At 47.3% G+C, this 16714-nt stretch overlaps 3 protein-coding genes across 4 annotated transcripts in view; 1 reads left to right on the top strand and 2 right to left on the bottom strand.

The window, feature by feature from the left end:
• Nucleotides 1–677: 677 nt before the first annotated feature.
• Nucleotides 678–16714, bottom strand: part of LOC106628657 (lactosylceramide 4-alpha-galactosyltransferase-like) — a 43616-nt gene continuing 27579 nt past the window's right edge. The window contains exons 3-6 of one of the 2 annotated variants that reach the window (XR_015772550.1): nucleotides 13655–13763; nucleotides 3595–3721; nucleotides 2771–2973; nucleotides 678–811 (exon numbers count right to left, since the gene is read on the bottom strand). The gene's annotated coding sequence lies outside the window, so the exon portion shown is untranslated. Of the gene's footprint in view, nucleotides 812–2511; nucleotides 2974–3594; nucleotides 3722–13654; nucleotides 13764–14741; nucleotides 14850–16714 lie in introns of those variants that run through there. The other variant, XR_015772551.1, reaches the window with a different exon arrangement.
• On the top strand, nucleotides 808–7405 carry LOC102114696 (poly(U)-specific endoribonuclease-A-like). The gene is given in 7 exon segments (XM_014260497.2): nucleotides 808–2605; nucleotides 4158–4269; nucleotides 5877–5998; nucleotides 6083–6192; nucleotides 6585–6753; nucleotides 7157–7313; nucleotides 7316–7405. Coding segments are annotated over 7 exon segments (879 nt in total). The 5' UTR covers nucleotides 808–2482; the 3' UTR covers nucleotides 7402–7405.
• Nucleotides 5058–13760, bottom strand: LOC102110169 (alpha 1,4-galactosyltransferase (P1PK blood group)). Its single transcript, XM_088055559.1, has 2 exons — nucleotides 13655–13760; nucleotides 5058–11710 (listed from the first exon to the last, which is right to left on the bottom strand). Exon 2 carries the CDS (start codon nucleotides 11705–11707, stop codon nucleotides 10574–10576), a length of 1134 nt encoding a protein of 377 aa, XP_087911685.1. The 5' UTR covers nucleotides 11708–11710; nucleotides 13655–13760; the 3' UTR covers nucleotides 5058–10573.

The following is a 16714-nucleotide window of genomic DNA, read 5'->3' as shown; positions in this document are numbered from 1 at the left end:
CTGGCAACGAACATATCCTTTGGCTCTTATACACTAGAACTTTTAATCCTTTTCCTCTTTTAAGGTATTGACACCTGTTCAAGCCTAATTAAAAATTTAAGTGATCTTTTAGGTTTCCCACCCACAGCTATCCCAGAGTACCAGTGAGCCCGAGGGAAAATGGACTGTCAGTGCCTCCAGCATCGCTCAGGAACACAGCAGCTCAGATCCAGAGTTACAGGCAGGCTGAGGTGTGGCAGCTGCCCTAGTTACAGTTATCTGCCCTGCCCTCTTGCCCTTGCCACAATCTTTGTTTGCTCTTTCTGCTAGAGAGCATGGAATTTGCCACTGGCAGGAGGATGCAGCGAGTTATCTCCATCCTGGCCAGAACAGAAGGAGAAAATGTAACACTAATCAGAGGTTTTGAGCTGGGCTTGAAGGTGCCTTGGTTCAGTCTGGGAGAACCAGTTATTAAAATCATGGCAAGTTGCCCCAAGAGCTATTTGAAAGAAATGTCAATTGTTAAGAGATTTCTGTACTTCTTTTCTGGAAAACATCTCTTTTGGAGAAGAATTCAAAATTTTCAAGCAGTTATTCTCTGGGCTTTGATGCATGTGCTGCTTTGTAACTGATTCCACTGTCAGTCATTTAAAGGTAAATCCACTTCTCTTTTTCTCCACTCTGTTGTCTTGATCCCCTCTTAGTGTGGACATAATGTACTTGAAACTGGAGCTATCTCTGGGTGCTTCATCACAACAACAACTGTCATGGTGGTGTTGGCCAACACTGGACAAATGCCAGGCACCCACAGGAGTCATTCACTCGCCCTACCCTGCCACAGTTGGGCAGAGGAAAGAAAAAAAATTAATGAAGGGTTCATGTGTTGAGATAAGGACCAGGAGAAAATACTCCAAGGGCAAAATAGGCTTAGCTTAAAAGTGCAAAGTGAATTTAATACTAACAGAATCAGAGGAGGATAATGAGAAGTAAAATAAGCCATTAAAAATATTTCTCCCAGCTCCTCCCTCCTTCCCACCAAGGATGCAGAGAGACAGGGTATGGGAGTTTGGTCAGTTTGTCACCCAAGATCATCTTCCACTGCTCTGGGAGAGAAGTCCTTCCCGTGAAGGGAAGTGAGATCGTGGGGTTCCTTCCCACGGGAGACAGCTCTCTGTGAACTTCTCCAGTGTGACTAGAATGTCATGAGCAGCAGTCCTGCCAAAACTGCTGTGACGTAGGTCTCTCTTTCCATAAGGTGCAGTCCTCCAAGGACAGGTTGCTCCAGCCTGGAAGCAGGTCCCCCTCTCTCCACTGGGTCTCCCACTGGATCACAGCCTCCTCCAGGCATCCACCTGCTCTGGCATGAGCACCTCCCCCAGGGGCTGTGGGTGGATCTCTGCATCCCCCGTAGATCCCCATGGGCTGCAGGGGAACAGCTGCTTCACCATGGTCTCACCACAGCCTGCAGAGGAACCCCAGCTCTGGCTCCTGGAGCACCTCCTTCCCCTCTTCTCCATGACCTTGGTGTCTCCATGTTGTTTCCCTCACATGTTCTCACTTCCTCCTCTTCTCTGACTAGGAAAAGAACTGTGCCCACTTTGTGTTTATTTTCTTCTTAAATTTGTTATCACAGAGGTGTTACCATCACCTCTCATTGGCCCAGGCTTGGCCAGCAGCATTTTCATCTTCAGAGCCATCAGGGATTGGCTCTGCTGGACACAGAAGAAGCTTCTAGCAACTTCCCACAGAAGCCACCTCTGTGCTCCCCCCACCACTACCAAAAACCAGGCCATGCAAAAGCAACACACAGCCCTTCCTAAATCTTCTTGATAGACAAATGCACAGACTTCTGAAAACTGTACACTAATATGCAGGACAGGACTCCATTAAAAATAAGGGAAGGAGAAGCTTGGGCAGGTATGTGTATCAGAGATAAGTGCATGAGGGATTTTTATTGAATGAAGACATGGTGTTTAGAGCCTTACTTGCCCTTTGTCACCACTGCCTTTATGCTGGGATAATCACATGGCAAAGGAAAACATTCTGTGTGGAATCTTGCTTGAAGGAAAAAGGGAAGAGTTTATAAGATCGCTGCTAGAAAAGCATTGTAGAGAGAATTTTTTGCTTCCTGTTCTGTTGGCAGTGTTGCTGCACGCTGGTAACAATTTCCTGCTTACCTCTGGTTTGTGTGCAGAATCCTCGAGAATGAAACATCACCATCTTCCTTTTCATTTAATTGAATGGAAAACCACAAGAAGACTTATCAACAAGAACTTTGTTGTCTGACAATCTAAAGGAAGGCTCAGGTTTCCTTACAGGTTACCTGCATTCTTTAAAAAGAAAGGTGTACCTTTTCTGCATTGTGCTTTTTGCAGTGGCACTGATAGGAAGGCATGGGGAGAAAGAGAAACTTGATGACAGGCTGATATCCAGAGTATGGAGTGGCATTAGAATACTCTAGAAGTGACTTGCAGAAATAACAGCACGTGCCTTTTTTTAACACATGTATTCCTCTGTATTTCTTGACAGGAAGGCCTTTCATGAACTTTCTACGCTTTTCAATGAGATGTGGGATGCAGATGTTCACTGCCTTAGGCCTGGGAAAGAGTACACAATTGATGTGCAGGTAACCAATTGCCAAGTCAGGATTAAGGGCAGTGTGGTGCTGCAGGAAAATGTACCTCCAAAAGTGCCTTTTGCTCAAAAAGTTGTCTGCTTTGTCATGTCTAGTGAGGAAAGCACCCCTTAGGAGAGAGGAACGGTACAGAGAGCACAAATGGTTCACACTTACCTGGACTTTGATTACAAGTGGAGTCTCTCAGGTGTTAGTCTTGGGTCCTGTAATATTTAATCTCTCTATCTGTGAGCTGGAGGAGGAACTAGCTTGCAACCCTTCCAGTTTTGCAGATGACAGTAAACTGTGGTGATGAAGTTGGTGTGCTCAGGTGCAGGGCTTTTCTCTTCCACTGGACATAGGCAGGCTGGAGCAATATGCTAAGGAAGGAAGACCATGAAATTCAACAAAGACAAAGGAATAGGATCCCCAGAGAAGCTGTGAAATCTCCATCACTGGCTGTTTTCAAGACCCAACAAGATGACACCCTGAGAAACAGAGTCTGAATTCAATGTTAACCACACTTTGACCAGCACTAGAGATGTCCTGTGTGTTTCGGCATGTGAATGACAGCTTGTGTGTGTGTGTGTGGTCTGGGTGACTTGCAGCAAGAGAGAAAGGGAGATAGGTTCCAGGTCCTTCTAAGGGGAATAAGGGAGGAATTTGAGAAATTCCTGTGTTTCTCTGGAAGAACAGGGAATAGCACAGAGGGGTGAGTGAAGAAGATTTCATGACTGTTGTTTTCAGTCCAAGGGAAATGTGAGGGAGGAGTGAGAGATTTCATAAGCAGCCATTTCACTCCTTGCTAGCCCAATGCAGTGCAAACATGACCATGTGTTTTAGCCACAAATTGCAACAAGCCAGAATATTCACAGTCCAGTTTTGTACTCACTCAAGAACTTACTTTATTCTGATGTCACTCAAACACTTTAATCCAATGTTGCTTCATATTATAACAGATAATTTCCTATTGCTGATAAATTCGAAATAGTGGTACCTACCCCAAGCCAAAATGTGTCTGGGGAAAACTTCTCCCATATGGTTTCTCCATTCCTCAGAACAAGGCTCTAGGTACCCCTTGCCCATGTTAATAAACTCATCTTCTATCTTCTTTCCTTGAGACTGCCCCTTATGAAAAAGAAATTTGAAAATTATCAAGAAAGTCTCCTTAAAACTGCAGAGAGAGAAGGTACTCAAATCTCCTTTTTATTTATTTGTGGCGGGAGGGATCCATTGCTCTACATTACTTCTGTTTACCATCTGTGATGTATATAGTATAATAGCACAGCTGGTTACTGAGCAGAAATGGACTGTCACATGGGCCATTACAATCATCTCTGAGTCAACAGAGAAATTACAGGCTCTTACAGTTGTCAGAGATTGTCTTTTTTCTTTATGCTGGCAGTTCTGTAATATCTTCTCTTGTTTCATAGGAAGAAAATTCCTAGCAAAGAATCCTGATAGCATTATGGGGTTTGGTTTGATTATTACAATGGCAGGCACTGTCTTATCTAAGGCCAGACATCTTACTCCTTACATTGCTTTCCTCTGGTGTTTTTCCTAGGGAAAAGCAGGTCCAGCACAGCAAGGTGACAGTGCTGTCCAGGACAATGCAGCCAGACATCTGTTTCACAATGTAAATGAAGAATGTCTGAGGAGCATAAAAACTTTTGCAAGTGAGACCTGTTCTTTTGTTAATGGCGGAAGTGATATAAAAAAAAATCTGTGCTGTTTTTGATGTGTTTGCCTAAAATATAACATTGCATATCATTTGGATGGTGGTGAGGATCATCAGGCTGCAGGTCATTTGAAGGAAGTTTTCGTAACAGTTGCTTTGAGATTACCTGTACCTGAGCCTCAGGAGTAACATCATTTTGTGCCTTAGGCAAAATCTGAATCCTCTGGCTCTTCTACTACAAAGTAAAGGGGATGAGACACTTACCACAAGCTCGAGTAGCAGCCCAACAGAATCTCACAGCATTTTTCCAGACCAAGTGCTGCTGCTGCACCTGGGTCAGGACAACCCCTGGGATCAATCCAGGCTGGGAATGGGCAGAGGGAGCAGCCCTGGGAGAAGGGGTACTGTGGGTGAGAGCTGGACATGCCCCAACTCAGAACCCCCCTGTGCTGGGCTGCACCCAGAGCCCCAGGACAGCAGGGGAGGGAGATTCTGCCCCTCTGCCCTGCTCTGCTGAGCCCCCCCTGCAGGGCTGCATCCAGCCCTGGGCCCAGCACAGGAAGGACAGGGAGCTGCTGCAGCCAGGCCAGAGCAGGGACACCAAGGGCATCAGAGGGATGGAGCAGCTCTGCTGGGAGGAAAGGCTGAGGGAACAATTGGGATTGTTCAGCCTGGGGAAGAGAAGGCTTTGGGGTGACCTCATTGTGGCCTTGCAGTGCCTGAAGGGAACGCACAGGAAAGACGGAGAGAGACTCTTGAGAAGGGCCTGGAGTGACAGGACAAGGGGGAATGGGCTTACACTGGTGGAGAGCAGGTTAAGATTAGAGTTTAGAAAGAAATTGTTTCCTGTGAGGGCAGTTGAAACACATTGGTGAACAGTTTGTCCAGAGAAGCTGTGGCTGCCCCATCGCTGGCAGTGTCCAAGGCCAGGTTGGATGGGACTCTGAGCAACCTGGGATAGTGGAAGGTGTTCCTGCCCATGGCAGGAATGAACTGGATGATCTTTAAGGTCTCTTCCAACTCAAACCATCCTATGATTCTATGTATTGAAAAAGACACCAAATTAATCTTAACTCCTTTACTCACAGCTTCCAAGCCCTTTCAGATAGGACTAGACCCACAGCTAGGTCTTGCATTTCTGTTGGGTGCAATACTTCAGCCATGTCTATGAATGTTTCCTTCCCTAATTTTTCTCAAGCTCAAGACATCTGATAAAGGTCTATGCTCTATTATTACTCTTCTGAAATAACGCCCACAAAACCTTTTCCCAGCATAGCTCAAGGTCCTAATCCTGTTATCTGTAATTGTGGTGGGCAGATGTAATTTGTTTTGGTAGAAGGTCATTATTACTTCAGCACCTGGCTCCATAAGGAAGCTCAGTAGCTGGTTTTCTTTAAAAAGATCTTTAAAAAGTGCAGCAGTGATCTGGCCTTGAGTCACCTTGAGGGCTACTCTTAACAGTATACCTGAGAGTAGAATCTGACATATAAAGGAATGGCTTTCTCTAAGGGCCATCATGGCGTATTCTATGGTGACTTTTTATGATGGCACTCTAATGCTTGGATCAGGCATATGAGCAGACTGAAAGTTTCTCTTTTTCTGCAGCCTTTATTTCCTTATTGGACAATTATAAGACATAAACTGGTGTAGCAGAAGTAGTGACTCCAGAACAAATAGTTGAAAACAATTGTTTCCTTGATGTCATCTTAGCAACAGAAGTCATGAGAGTGAGTAACACAGATATTTTTTGTCACTGAAAACACTGAATAAAAAAGTAAATTGTGTACGTATCTTGGTTTTCTATCCTTCAGCTAGCTCATGACTATCTGTTGAAAAAGCTAGCAAAGCCAAACCTTGCTGATTTCAAACATCAGCTTTATGACATCTAGTTCCAACTCTATGCCAGGAAAGAAGGAGACAGGTATGTTTGATGGGTATGGGCACTGATAATCTCTGCTATTCTGATTTAGATAAATATAAGCCCAAGTACCATCTGCTACACACAGAACAGGAACACAGCTTCAGAATGGCTTCAGACTGACAGAGAATGGGTTTAGATTGGGTATGAGGAAGAAATTGTTCCCTGTGAGGGTGGTGAGGCCCTGGCACAGGTTGCCCCATCCCTGGAAGTGTCCAGAGCCAGGTTGGATGGGGCTCTGAGCAATCTGGGATAGTGGAAGGTGTCCCTGCCCATGGCAGGGGATTGGAATGAGATGAGCTTTAACATCCCTTTCAACCCAAACCATTCTATGGCTCTATGAAACATATAAAAGACCTATATATTCTTTTTTCTTTTTTTCTTCTTCCTTACAGACCTGATTCTTGTGGTTTTGAACATGTTTTTGTTGAAGAAACAAGGTATAGTAAAGAGATCTTAGGTTTGCACAACTGGGTGCAATTTTACCTTTAGGAAAAGTGCAACCAGACTGATTACAAGGGATGTGGCTTGGAAGAAGAAAACCAGGAGAAGAACAAGCCTTTGGCAGCCTCTGCAAGTAAGACAAATGGATCCAGAGATAAAAGTTGTAATGAAACAAGTTTAATGATGCAATCACAGGCTCAGTGTTTTGAACAGTAATAAGTAAATACAGTACATAACTGTATGTAAGAATGAATAATAACATGTCTTCCAGCTTCTTTTCTTGAAAAAACTATTTTAAAAAGTAGTGCTGCTGTTTACAGAACTGCAATACTGCTAAGGCTAGTTAGGATAAATGATCACATATGCTCCAGAACTCAGGGAAAAGATTGTACTCCAGCTATATCACCCAGGTACATCAAGGATATCTGAATCTTAAAAAGCTCTCAAAAATCTGGAATCATAAATTCTATCTGCCCCATCACAGCTGTGCTGGAGATTGTTGTTGTTTCATTTATGCTTTCAGCCTGACAAAGATGACCAAGTTTTGAGCATCCAGTTTGGCTGGAAGGGCTCAGTCAAGCCAGTTGGAAGCACCTTTATTGGTGTCAGCCCAGAGTTCAAATTTGCCCTTTACACAGTCATTTTCCTGCTATCTGAAGAAAGAGCCACATGTGAAACAGTCAAGAGCTACAGATGGTTGTCTGGCACCGTGGGCACCACATTGGAACAGTATATCCAGTACTGCTCAGCACCACTAGTGAAGAGTAGTGGAGTGAGCAGGAAACTTTTTTTTAAACTGGGGGAAAGAAGGAGTGGTGGAGAGAGGAGGAATGGATGGGGGGGTGGACAGGACAAGACAGCAAAGTTAATATGTTGTTTTATACAACTCATTTCAAGTAAAAATTGATGACTCTGTCTCTTTTGGTCTGCAATGGAATGTTTAATCAGTAGTGTGCTGTGACACTGAGAAACCATGAAACATACTCCTGTTCACATTAAATCTACATCTAAATTACATCAGTCTTCTCTTGTGCATGTACTTTTCAGCAAATTATAACATTTAGGAAAAAGGTATTAAAGTTTATATACATATTTCTCATATTTGTTAGTCACTGCATATCTAAAAGAGCAATAAACACACATTGCTTACACTTTACCTTCCAGACAGAAGTTTGATTTGGCACAAGCAGAACTCCAGGATGTTTTAGTCTCCTTTTCTCATTTCATAAGAGGTTAATTTCAAATGCATTATTACAATACAATGACCTGGACACACAGGGAACACATTTAGGTGGGGAGATGGTCATTAGATCCACAGTGGGCCTTAAAATATTTTCTGTTACTTAACACAATTTTCATATATTCCCTATGTATTCCTGAAACACCTGGATGACAAGTTCATGATACAGGTACTAAGAGGGCCGACTCAGAAAGATGCACTCCTGGATTTGCTGCTTATCAACAGAGAGGATCTTGTGATCCTCTTGGGTGAAGATTGGTGGTTGTCTTGCCACTGTGACCATGAAGCCATCAAGTTTAAAATCTCTGGTACAACACTGGACATGAAAAGAGCAGAATTCAGGCCGCTCAGGGAACCAGTAAGTAAAGTCCCCTGGGAAAATGCTTTTGAAGGTCCTGGGGTTCATCAGTGCTGGTCACTTTTTAAGCATCAGCTCCTGAGGGCACAGGAACAGGCAATTCCTAAAAATCAGAAATCAAGAAGATGAGGCAGAATGCCACTTTGGCTGAACAGGGATCTTCTTTTATAGATAAGGTAAAAAAGGAAGGTGTACGCCCAGTGGAAGCAAGGTCAGGTGATGTGGAAGTAATACAGAGATGCTGCTCACCACTGTAGGGGGAGAATTTGTGTGGCCAAAGCTCCATTGCAATTGAAGCCACTAGGAATGTGGGGCACAATAAAAAGAGGGTTTTAAAAATACATTAATGGCAAAAGGCAGTGCTAAAATGATATCAGCCCATTAAAGGATGAGGATGGTCACTTCACAAACAGGGCTATGGACAAGGTAGAGATGTTTAATGCTTTCTTTGCATCTGTCTTCAACACTGATGATGGACTAAGGAGGTCCCTGCACCCTGAGCTACAGGACTGACTGTGAGAATAATTAACTGAGTTAGCCCTGAAGGTGTGAGGGATCTACTGCTCTAGCTGGATGCCTGTAAATCTATGGTGTGTGATGGGATTAATCTGAGAATACATAAAGAACTGGCTGATACCATCATGAGGCATCTCTTGATAATTTTTGAACAGTTTTGGGAATCTGGAGAGGTCCCAGTTTTCAAAGAGGGCAAGAAGGATGACCCTGGAAGCTACAGGCCTGTCAGTCTCACTCCAGTGCCTGGTAAAATTATGGAGATGATGATGATTATTCTGGGATGTATTGAGAAACCTGAAGGACAACACAATCATTGGTCACAGCCAGCACATCTTCATGACAGCAAAGTCCTGCTTATCAAAACTAATTTCCTTTTATGCTAAGGTAATCCAGTTGATCAAAAAACATCAGTAGATGTAATCTTTTTGGATTTCAGTAAGGCTTTGGACATCATCTATCTCAGTGTGCAGCCCACAGCTGGATAAACACATTGTGTGATGGGCAAGGCTCAAGCACAAAGAATTACAGTAACTAGGGTGACAGTAGACTGGTAGCCTGTAGCTTGTGGGGCTCCACAGGGTGCCATATTAAGTAAGCTTGCTGATGATACAAAAGGAGAGGAGCTGTTGACTGCCTTAAGTGTGAAGAGGCCCTGCAGAGTGCCCTGTATCAATGACAGGGCTGGGCAATCACCAACTGTGCAAAGTTTAACAAAGACAAGGGCTGGATTCTGCACCTGGGATGGGACAGCCCTGGATGTACAGACAGACTGGGGAATGAGAGGTTGGAGAGCAGTGCTGTGTATAGAGACCTAGGGTCCTGTCCTGGTTGATGGCCAGCTGGACATGAGCCAGCGTCCTGGCAGCCAGGTGGGTCATGCCTATCCTGAGGGCACCAGGCCTGCATCGCCAACCAGGCCAGCAAGGGGATTGTCCTGCTCTGCTCTGGGCAGGGATGGCCTCACCTTGAATATTGTGTGTTGTTTTGGGTGCTACATTCAAGAATAATCTGAAGCTGTTAGAGAGCATCGAAAGTAGGGTTACAGAGATGGTAAAAGGCCTGGAGGTGAAGCCACACGAGGAGAAGCTGAGGGCACTTGGTCTGTTCATCTGGAGAAAAGCAGACTGAGTTCAGAGCTCACAGCAGTTCTGCAGCTTCCTCATGAGGGGAAGAGGAGGGACAGGCCCTGATCTCTGCTCTGCGTGACCAGGGACAGGACCTGAAGGAATGGCAGGAGCTGGGTCAAGGGAGAGATAGGGTGGATATCAGGAAAAGGTTCCTCCCACAGAGGGTGGTGGGGGAACTGAACAGGCTCCCCACAGATTGGTCATGGCCCCAAGGATAACAATCTCGTGCATATCATGATCGTTGGAGTGTCTTACCCCCTAGCAGGGCCAGGGGTAAGGTCTATGATGATTGTGGGTCCCTTCCAACACAGAATATTCTGTGAAAATTAAAAATGCCACAGAGAGCAAGCCAAGGGTCCTTACAGCTCCTGAAACATCACAAGGGGCTGCTCAGGCCGGGATCCACAGGAGGAGCCATTGGAGAAAACCAAGAGAGGACCAGCTGAGGGATGCTGAAGAACAAGTTCAACCTCCCTTGCAGCAAGAGGTCTCCTGAGGGACAGCAAGAGAGGCTGAACTCAGGTTCTGCTGTAAATTTGAAACTCAAAGGATCGGAGGCAGAGATCAGAAATGGTACAAAACCACAGAGCTGCCACGCAGAACACCTGCTCTGGGATCTAGAAACCAACTCTGGAGAATGTCAAAGGCACTCGGTTTCCTTCAGTCTGGTGAACATCTCTGCAGCCAAGGGCCCTCAGGTCACACTGCATGCCTTGACAACTCTTCAGAGTCCCGTTTCATCTTTGTGTAGGTGGCAGGGCAGAACTGGGAATAGAGCTGAGCCAGCAGAGCCTGGGAGGAGGTCTCTAACTTGGTCCCATGGCTCAGTTTGTTCCATACGTGCACTGCATAGGTGTTCTTCAGGAGTTTGCGAAGCTCCAAGGCACTGACTGGCTCAAACAATTTCTTCCAGTCCTGCCAGGGAACGGGATAAACAACTTCTGGGGCAAGAGCACTCACACCTTTGCAGCTCATGCTCTTGACAGTCTGGATGGAGCACCACTTCTTGAAGACACGAGTTAGGAGCTCTGGGCCCTGGTGGCCCCAGACCCAGCCATTGTAATTCTGCACAAAGTCCTGCATGCAAAGATCCATGAACTTGTGTTTGGGCTTAAAGGACAGAAAGGCCCCATTCAGTTCAACGTCATCCTGAATCCCGAGTGCATCGGTGAGGTTCTGTAAGTCCTTAAGCACAATGAAATCTGTATCCAGGTAGATGCCACCAAACTTCCACATCAGGACAATTCTGCAGGCATCAGAGAGGACATGTAAAAAATGAGGCTCCTGCTGCCTCTGAGGCTGCAAGTACCATTGTGCCAGAGGTGTTCCAGAAAAGAGGTCTGTCAAGTCGAGGGGCTGGATTTCCACGTTGGGGAAGCAGCTCAGCAAGGAGAAAGCCCAGTGCTTGGGTAAGGAGGCATTCTCTTTGGCCAAGCCTTTCATGAGCACCACGACTCTTGATGCTGGGTGCGCCCTGGCCGCTGACTCCACAGAGCATGAGAACAGGTAACTTGGGGTAGTTTGCTCTGAGGTCTCCACAAAAAACACACTTCCTGTAGAAGGAGAGGGCCCACCAGCAATGTTGAGGGAAGAAGGCACATAGTGAGCACAGCTGATTTCAGCAGACGAGCCGTAGGGGAGGCCTCTGCTCTTTGGGTCCTCCCAGATGCCCCAGTACAACTTGTGGTAGGCAAAGGATACAAACACAAAGATGAGGATAAACAGGGCCCAGGGCTTGTGGCTCAGCATGACCCTGGTGGGCTTTAGGAGGCAGCTGGGCATCCTGAGCATTTTCTCTCCAGCCATAGCTTGCTCTCCTGAGACAGCCATCATGATCTGGAGGGAAGGAAAGAAGAAACCTGACAGATGAGGCAGCAGAGTATGAGCCTTCCTTCACAGGTGTGTCCCACCTTCATAGCAGTGCACAACAAACTCTGGGAATACTATCAGAAACCTCATGTGTCACCCTCTAGAACTTCAGGGCACTGTGACCACGAGACATGAGACATGTACACAAAGCCCCTGGCAGGAGGAAATAGGAACGTTCCTTATGACCATTCCTGAAGCCCTGTCAATAGACACTGTGTGGAACTGCTGCCCAGTGAGAGCTGGTTGTTATGAGGGGAGTTGTTTTCTCCTGATACACAATGTGTCCTTCCCCCAAACCAAACACAAGCCTCGGTCTTCCAGGCTGTTGACCTGTCAGTTGCTGCCTTTCCACACCAACCACCTGTCCCTGCAGAGAGCTCAGCCCACTGATCATGGCACCGTAGCCAGGCAGGATGGACGGAGGGTGGGAAAGGAATGGATACAGGGCAGCTCTGGAGGCAGATGCAGACAATAAGGTCAAGAACTACCTTTGTAAAGGGACTTCCTAGGCTGCTACCCAACCTTGCACAGGCCACGCTGGCTCTGACCTGCTCTGCTCTCCCAGTGCATCCTGCTGGTGGACAGGCAATCCCTCCACACTCTTGCCCTTATTCCCTCCCTTCTTCTGCCAAAAGGGAGGGATGGAGTGGAAGAGATTATTAACGGGGCAGCAACAAATAGATAAGTCAGTCTAGCTCCATCCTCAGCGTTAGCATCAGCATTGCTGCCCTTGCTGCTCCGTAAAGTGAAGGGCAGCAGAAGCAGCACCTCCTGTGCCCACCACCAGGCTCCAGAGGTCAACAGGCAAGAGCACGGGAAGAAGAGCGAGAAAGGCTGTGGCTTTTAGGACCAGAGGAAATGGTCTCAAGTTATGCCAAGGCAGGTTAGAGTGGACATTACTCAGAATTTTGCTCCCTGGAAGAGTTATCAGGTGCCAGCACAGGCTGCCTAAGAAAGCGCTGGAGCCACTGGCCCTTGGAGGTATTTAACAGATGTGTAGGCGTGGCACTTACAAGTTCCAAGGTGTGGAACTTGGTTTAGTAGTGGACTTGGCAGAGTGGGCTTTGGGGTTGAACTCAAGCATCTCAAAGATCTCTTCCTTCCTAAGGATACCATCATTTCTCCTCCCTCCACAGGATCCATCTCCAAAGCCCCACGCTCCAGGACAGAAAGGTTCAGGAAACAGGAGAAGCTTTAATGCAGCAGCTGTAAGCAAAGTTGCAGAGAACGTGACAGAGGACTCAGCTGGCACAGCCCCATTTGTCATTGCCGCTTGATCACTGTGTCTGGGTCACACACGGAGCTACCCCTGTGGCCAAAAACGACTTGTCAGCCACACTGGGAGGCATCCAAATGTCAGAACATGGAGCCACCACTCTGCACCAGGCACTGGGGGACAGAGGAGAGGCAGTCGATACACAAATGATCAGCTCTGGATCCCCAGAAGGTTTTCTCCTCCTGCACAGAAATGCCAGCGTGAGCTGCCAGTGCTGCAGGCAGCAAAACCCAGCCCACCCTGCCTTTTACAGACCCCTTTGCATTCTCCACCCTCCACACAACAGCGGGGTTAGCCCTGTAAATAATTTTTTTGCATTTCAAGAACAATAAGAGAAAGCGGTACAGGCTTAGGGGGAAGTTCCTGTGCAGTAGAGGGGCAGGAAAGTGCCACGCCAATCTTACCACTATGAAGGTTTGAGGTTGTTGGCAGATTTTGAGCAGCAGACAGAACTTTACTACTGTCACATCTAAATAAAGTTAGAAATATATTTTTGCTTTTGCAGAAAATATGGCAACGCTTTAGATGCTGCAATATCCTGTGCAATTCTTTTACAAAATAAACAGGAAGCCTGGCTATATCTCTTCCTCTGAAAGCACAAGGGCCATTGCAAAGAAACTGCAAACACTACTCACCTATCCCTGCTTTCAAGACACCAGAGAATGCACTGCTCAACTGGAGAAGTTTTAAGAGGTTGGTGTCTGTAAGAGCGCCTACAACTCTATGTTCTGGCACTTCCTCCTTCTGAAACAAATCACAAGAGAAAAAGTCTGAATAGGAGGAAAAGCACAATAGATGAAGAAGGATGTGACATCAGACTTTCAACCAGTCAGTAGCAGATAAAAAGGATATACGTAGCGCGGCAAAGAAGCCAACTAATTATAAAGTGAAAATAAAAAAAAAAAAAGGAGGAAATTCAGACCTTATTTTCATGACATTTTAAGCTTTAGTCTGGCCAGGAAAAATTCAGGTTTTCTTTTCTCTTCCATTGCTAAGAATTCCCAGCACTCACCCTGCCCCTGGGGCTGCCACAATAAATGAGCTGATCCTTCCATAGAGCTGCCTGCTCCCACCCCAAGCCCTAAGTACAGAACACCCCCTTGGAAATACACTCTCTTACCTAATACTTTACTCGTTCACTAGGGAACACCCCCTCATATGCCAGGGACCTCATTGAAGGACTTTGCCACATTCAGGTGTCCCTCATCCTATGACAGTTCCCCCTTGTCCCTGTGATCAAGGGTGGCAGACCTTCCCTTGCATGAGACACGCCGGTACAGTCATAAATCCCTCCTTTATCAGTACAGCCACAAAATTTAGAGTTTACCACAGTTCCTCCTCAGCTGCCTGAAACAAATTTTGCTCTGTAGCATCCCAGACCCCTCTCCTCTCCCCAGATCCCTCCATGCACAGCAGCACCATGGACAGACTCAGGACAACTCTTGTACCAGCACAGGGACTCCACCACAACCGCTCTGGGCTACCGGATCCAGTGTTTCACCACCATTCCTTTCATTCTAACTTGCCACGGTTCAATCTGTGCCCATTGGGTCTCCTGCCATTGCTGCATTGGACAGAGTCGCTTGTGTCCTTTACCCACCCACCTTCAGTCAGGTGTTTGCACACCCTGACCACACAGCCCAACCTGCTCCAGTCCAAGAAAAGCCAGCAGAGCTCTCCCAGCCTCTCCTCATGCACCGTGTGCTGCAGTCCCCTTCTCACCTCAGTGGCCCTTTGCCGGACTTGCTCCAGTATGGACACGCCTCCCCCATCCTGGGATTCCAGAATCAGGCCTCCAGCTGTGTCTCACCAGTGCTGGGCAGAGATTTGCATTAGGGGTAGAGGACGAACCCACATCTATCACTGCCAACATCCTCAGTGACATCTTCAGCTTACCAGGTGTCTGCTGGAATCCCACCCAACAGACAGGAGACCAGAAGTCCAGGAGGTTCCTGGAGCATGTGGAAGAGAACTTCCTAACGCAGCTGGGAGGCAAGCCCTCCCCAGGGCATGTGCTGTTTGCAAACAGAGGAGCACTGGTGGGAGATGGGGTTGCCAAAGGCCACCTCGGATACAGTGACTGTGACATGATTCCATTTCAGTTCTCAATGAAGGGAGGGAGGGGGGCAGCAAAACCACTGCCTTTGACTTGTGGAGGACAGGCTTTGGTCTGTTTTCACCACCGGTTGAGAGAATCCCTTGGGAGGCAGTCCTGAGTGGCCAAGGAGCCCAGGAAGGCTGGACATGCCTCCGGAAGGAGGTCATACAGGTGGAGCAGGAGCCCATTCCAACGTGCTGTAAGCAGGTTCAGGGTAGGCTGGCCTGGATGAACAGCAGGCTTCTTCTGCTGGGACTCCGGGAAGAACAGAGAGCTCTGGAAGAAGGGTCAGGCAACTCAGGAAGACTACAAGGATGTCATGAAGTTAATCAGAGAGAAAACGAGAAAGGTAGAAGTCCAGCTAGTCAATATGGTCACCAGCAAGAAAGTTCCAAAAAATACTTTTCCAAACGCATTAATAACAAAAAGAGGCTAAGGAGATTCTCCATCCTTTATTTCATGCTGGGGTGGGAACATGACCTCCAGGGATGAGGAAAAGGCTCAGGTACTCAATGCCTTCTTTATCTCAGCCTTTAACCAAAAGCCCAGTTACCCTTGGCATATCCAGCCCCCTGAGCTGGAAGACAGAAGAAACAGGGAGCAGAAAAAAGTCCCCACACTGCAGGAAGAAGCTGTTAGTGAGTTGTTAGTGAGCATGCTGTGCTGCCCAGACATGCACAAGTCTAGGGAGATGTCATCTTTCCTCCTAAGGCTACGGACGGAGATGGTGAAGCAGCTCACAAAGCTCCTCTCTCCATCATTTATCAGCGTTTAACCAGGACTGCTTAACTGGAGAGCTCCTGGGTGATGGGAGGTTGGCCAATGTGACACCCATCTGTGAGAAGGCTTGGAAGGACAAGTGGAGGAGGCACAGGCCCGGCAGCCTGGCCTTGGTGCCAGGGAAGGGTATGGAACAGATTACCTGGAGTGCAATCACACAATGTGTGCTGCACCACTAGGGCATCAGGCCCAGCCAGCATGGGTTTAAGCAGGTCCTGCTTGACTGACCCAACCTCCTTCTGTGAACACCTAATGGATGGGGAAAGGCTGTGGATGTTGTGTACCTGGACCTTCAGTAAAGCCTTTGATTTCTGCTCCCACAATGTTCTCCTGGAGAGCACTGTCCTTGCAGCCCATGGATTTAACAGGTTCCCCATTTGCTGGGAAAACACTGCCCAGATGGCCAGGCCCAGAGAGTGGTGGTGGAATTAATCCAGCTGGCAGCGGGTCACCAGTGCTGTACCCAGGGCCCACTGTCAGGGCCAGTCCTATTTCATATCTTTGAGGTTCAACAAGGCCAAGTGCTGGGGCTACTGCCCCTGGGTCACAACTCCCAGCAGCTCCAGGCTGGGGAAGAGTGGCTGGGAAGAGCCCAGTAGGAAAGGACCTGGGCCTGCTGGTCCATAGTGCGTGCCCAGGCAAGAAGGCCAGTGGCATCTGGGCTGGGTCAGCAGTGGTGTGGCCAGCAGGACCAGGGCAGTGACCGTCCCCCTGTTGTGGGCACTGGCGAGGCCTCACCAATGTGAGGGTGTGTCCAGTGCTGTGTCCAGTTGTGGGCCTGTCACTGCAAGATGGACACTGAGGGGCTGGAGCGTGT

The sequence above is a fragment of the Pseudopodoces humilis genome, chromosome 5 (genome assembly GCF_049639895.1).
Source record: "Pseudopodoces humilis isolate 2021_Gansu_Grassland_sample_001 chromosome 5, ASM4963989v1, whole genome shotgun sequence".
In the NCBI taxonomy this organism is placed as follows: Eukaryota; Metazoa; Chordata; class Aves; order Passeriformes; family Paridae; genus Pseudopodoces; species Pseudopodoces humilis.
The sequence above is the reverse complement of the archived record's forward strand: the minus strand, read 5'-3'. Positions and strand labels throughout refer to the sequence as shown.

What these genes read in the sequence shown, in the direction of transcription:
- LOC102110169 (XM_088055559.1), bottom strand. Translation starts at nt 11,707, where the DNA reads ATGATGGCTGTCTCAGGAGAGCAAGCTATGGCTGGAGAGAAAATGCTC.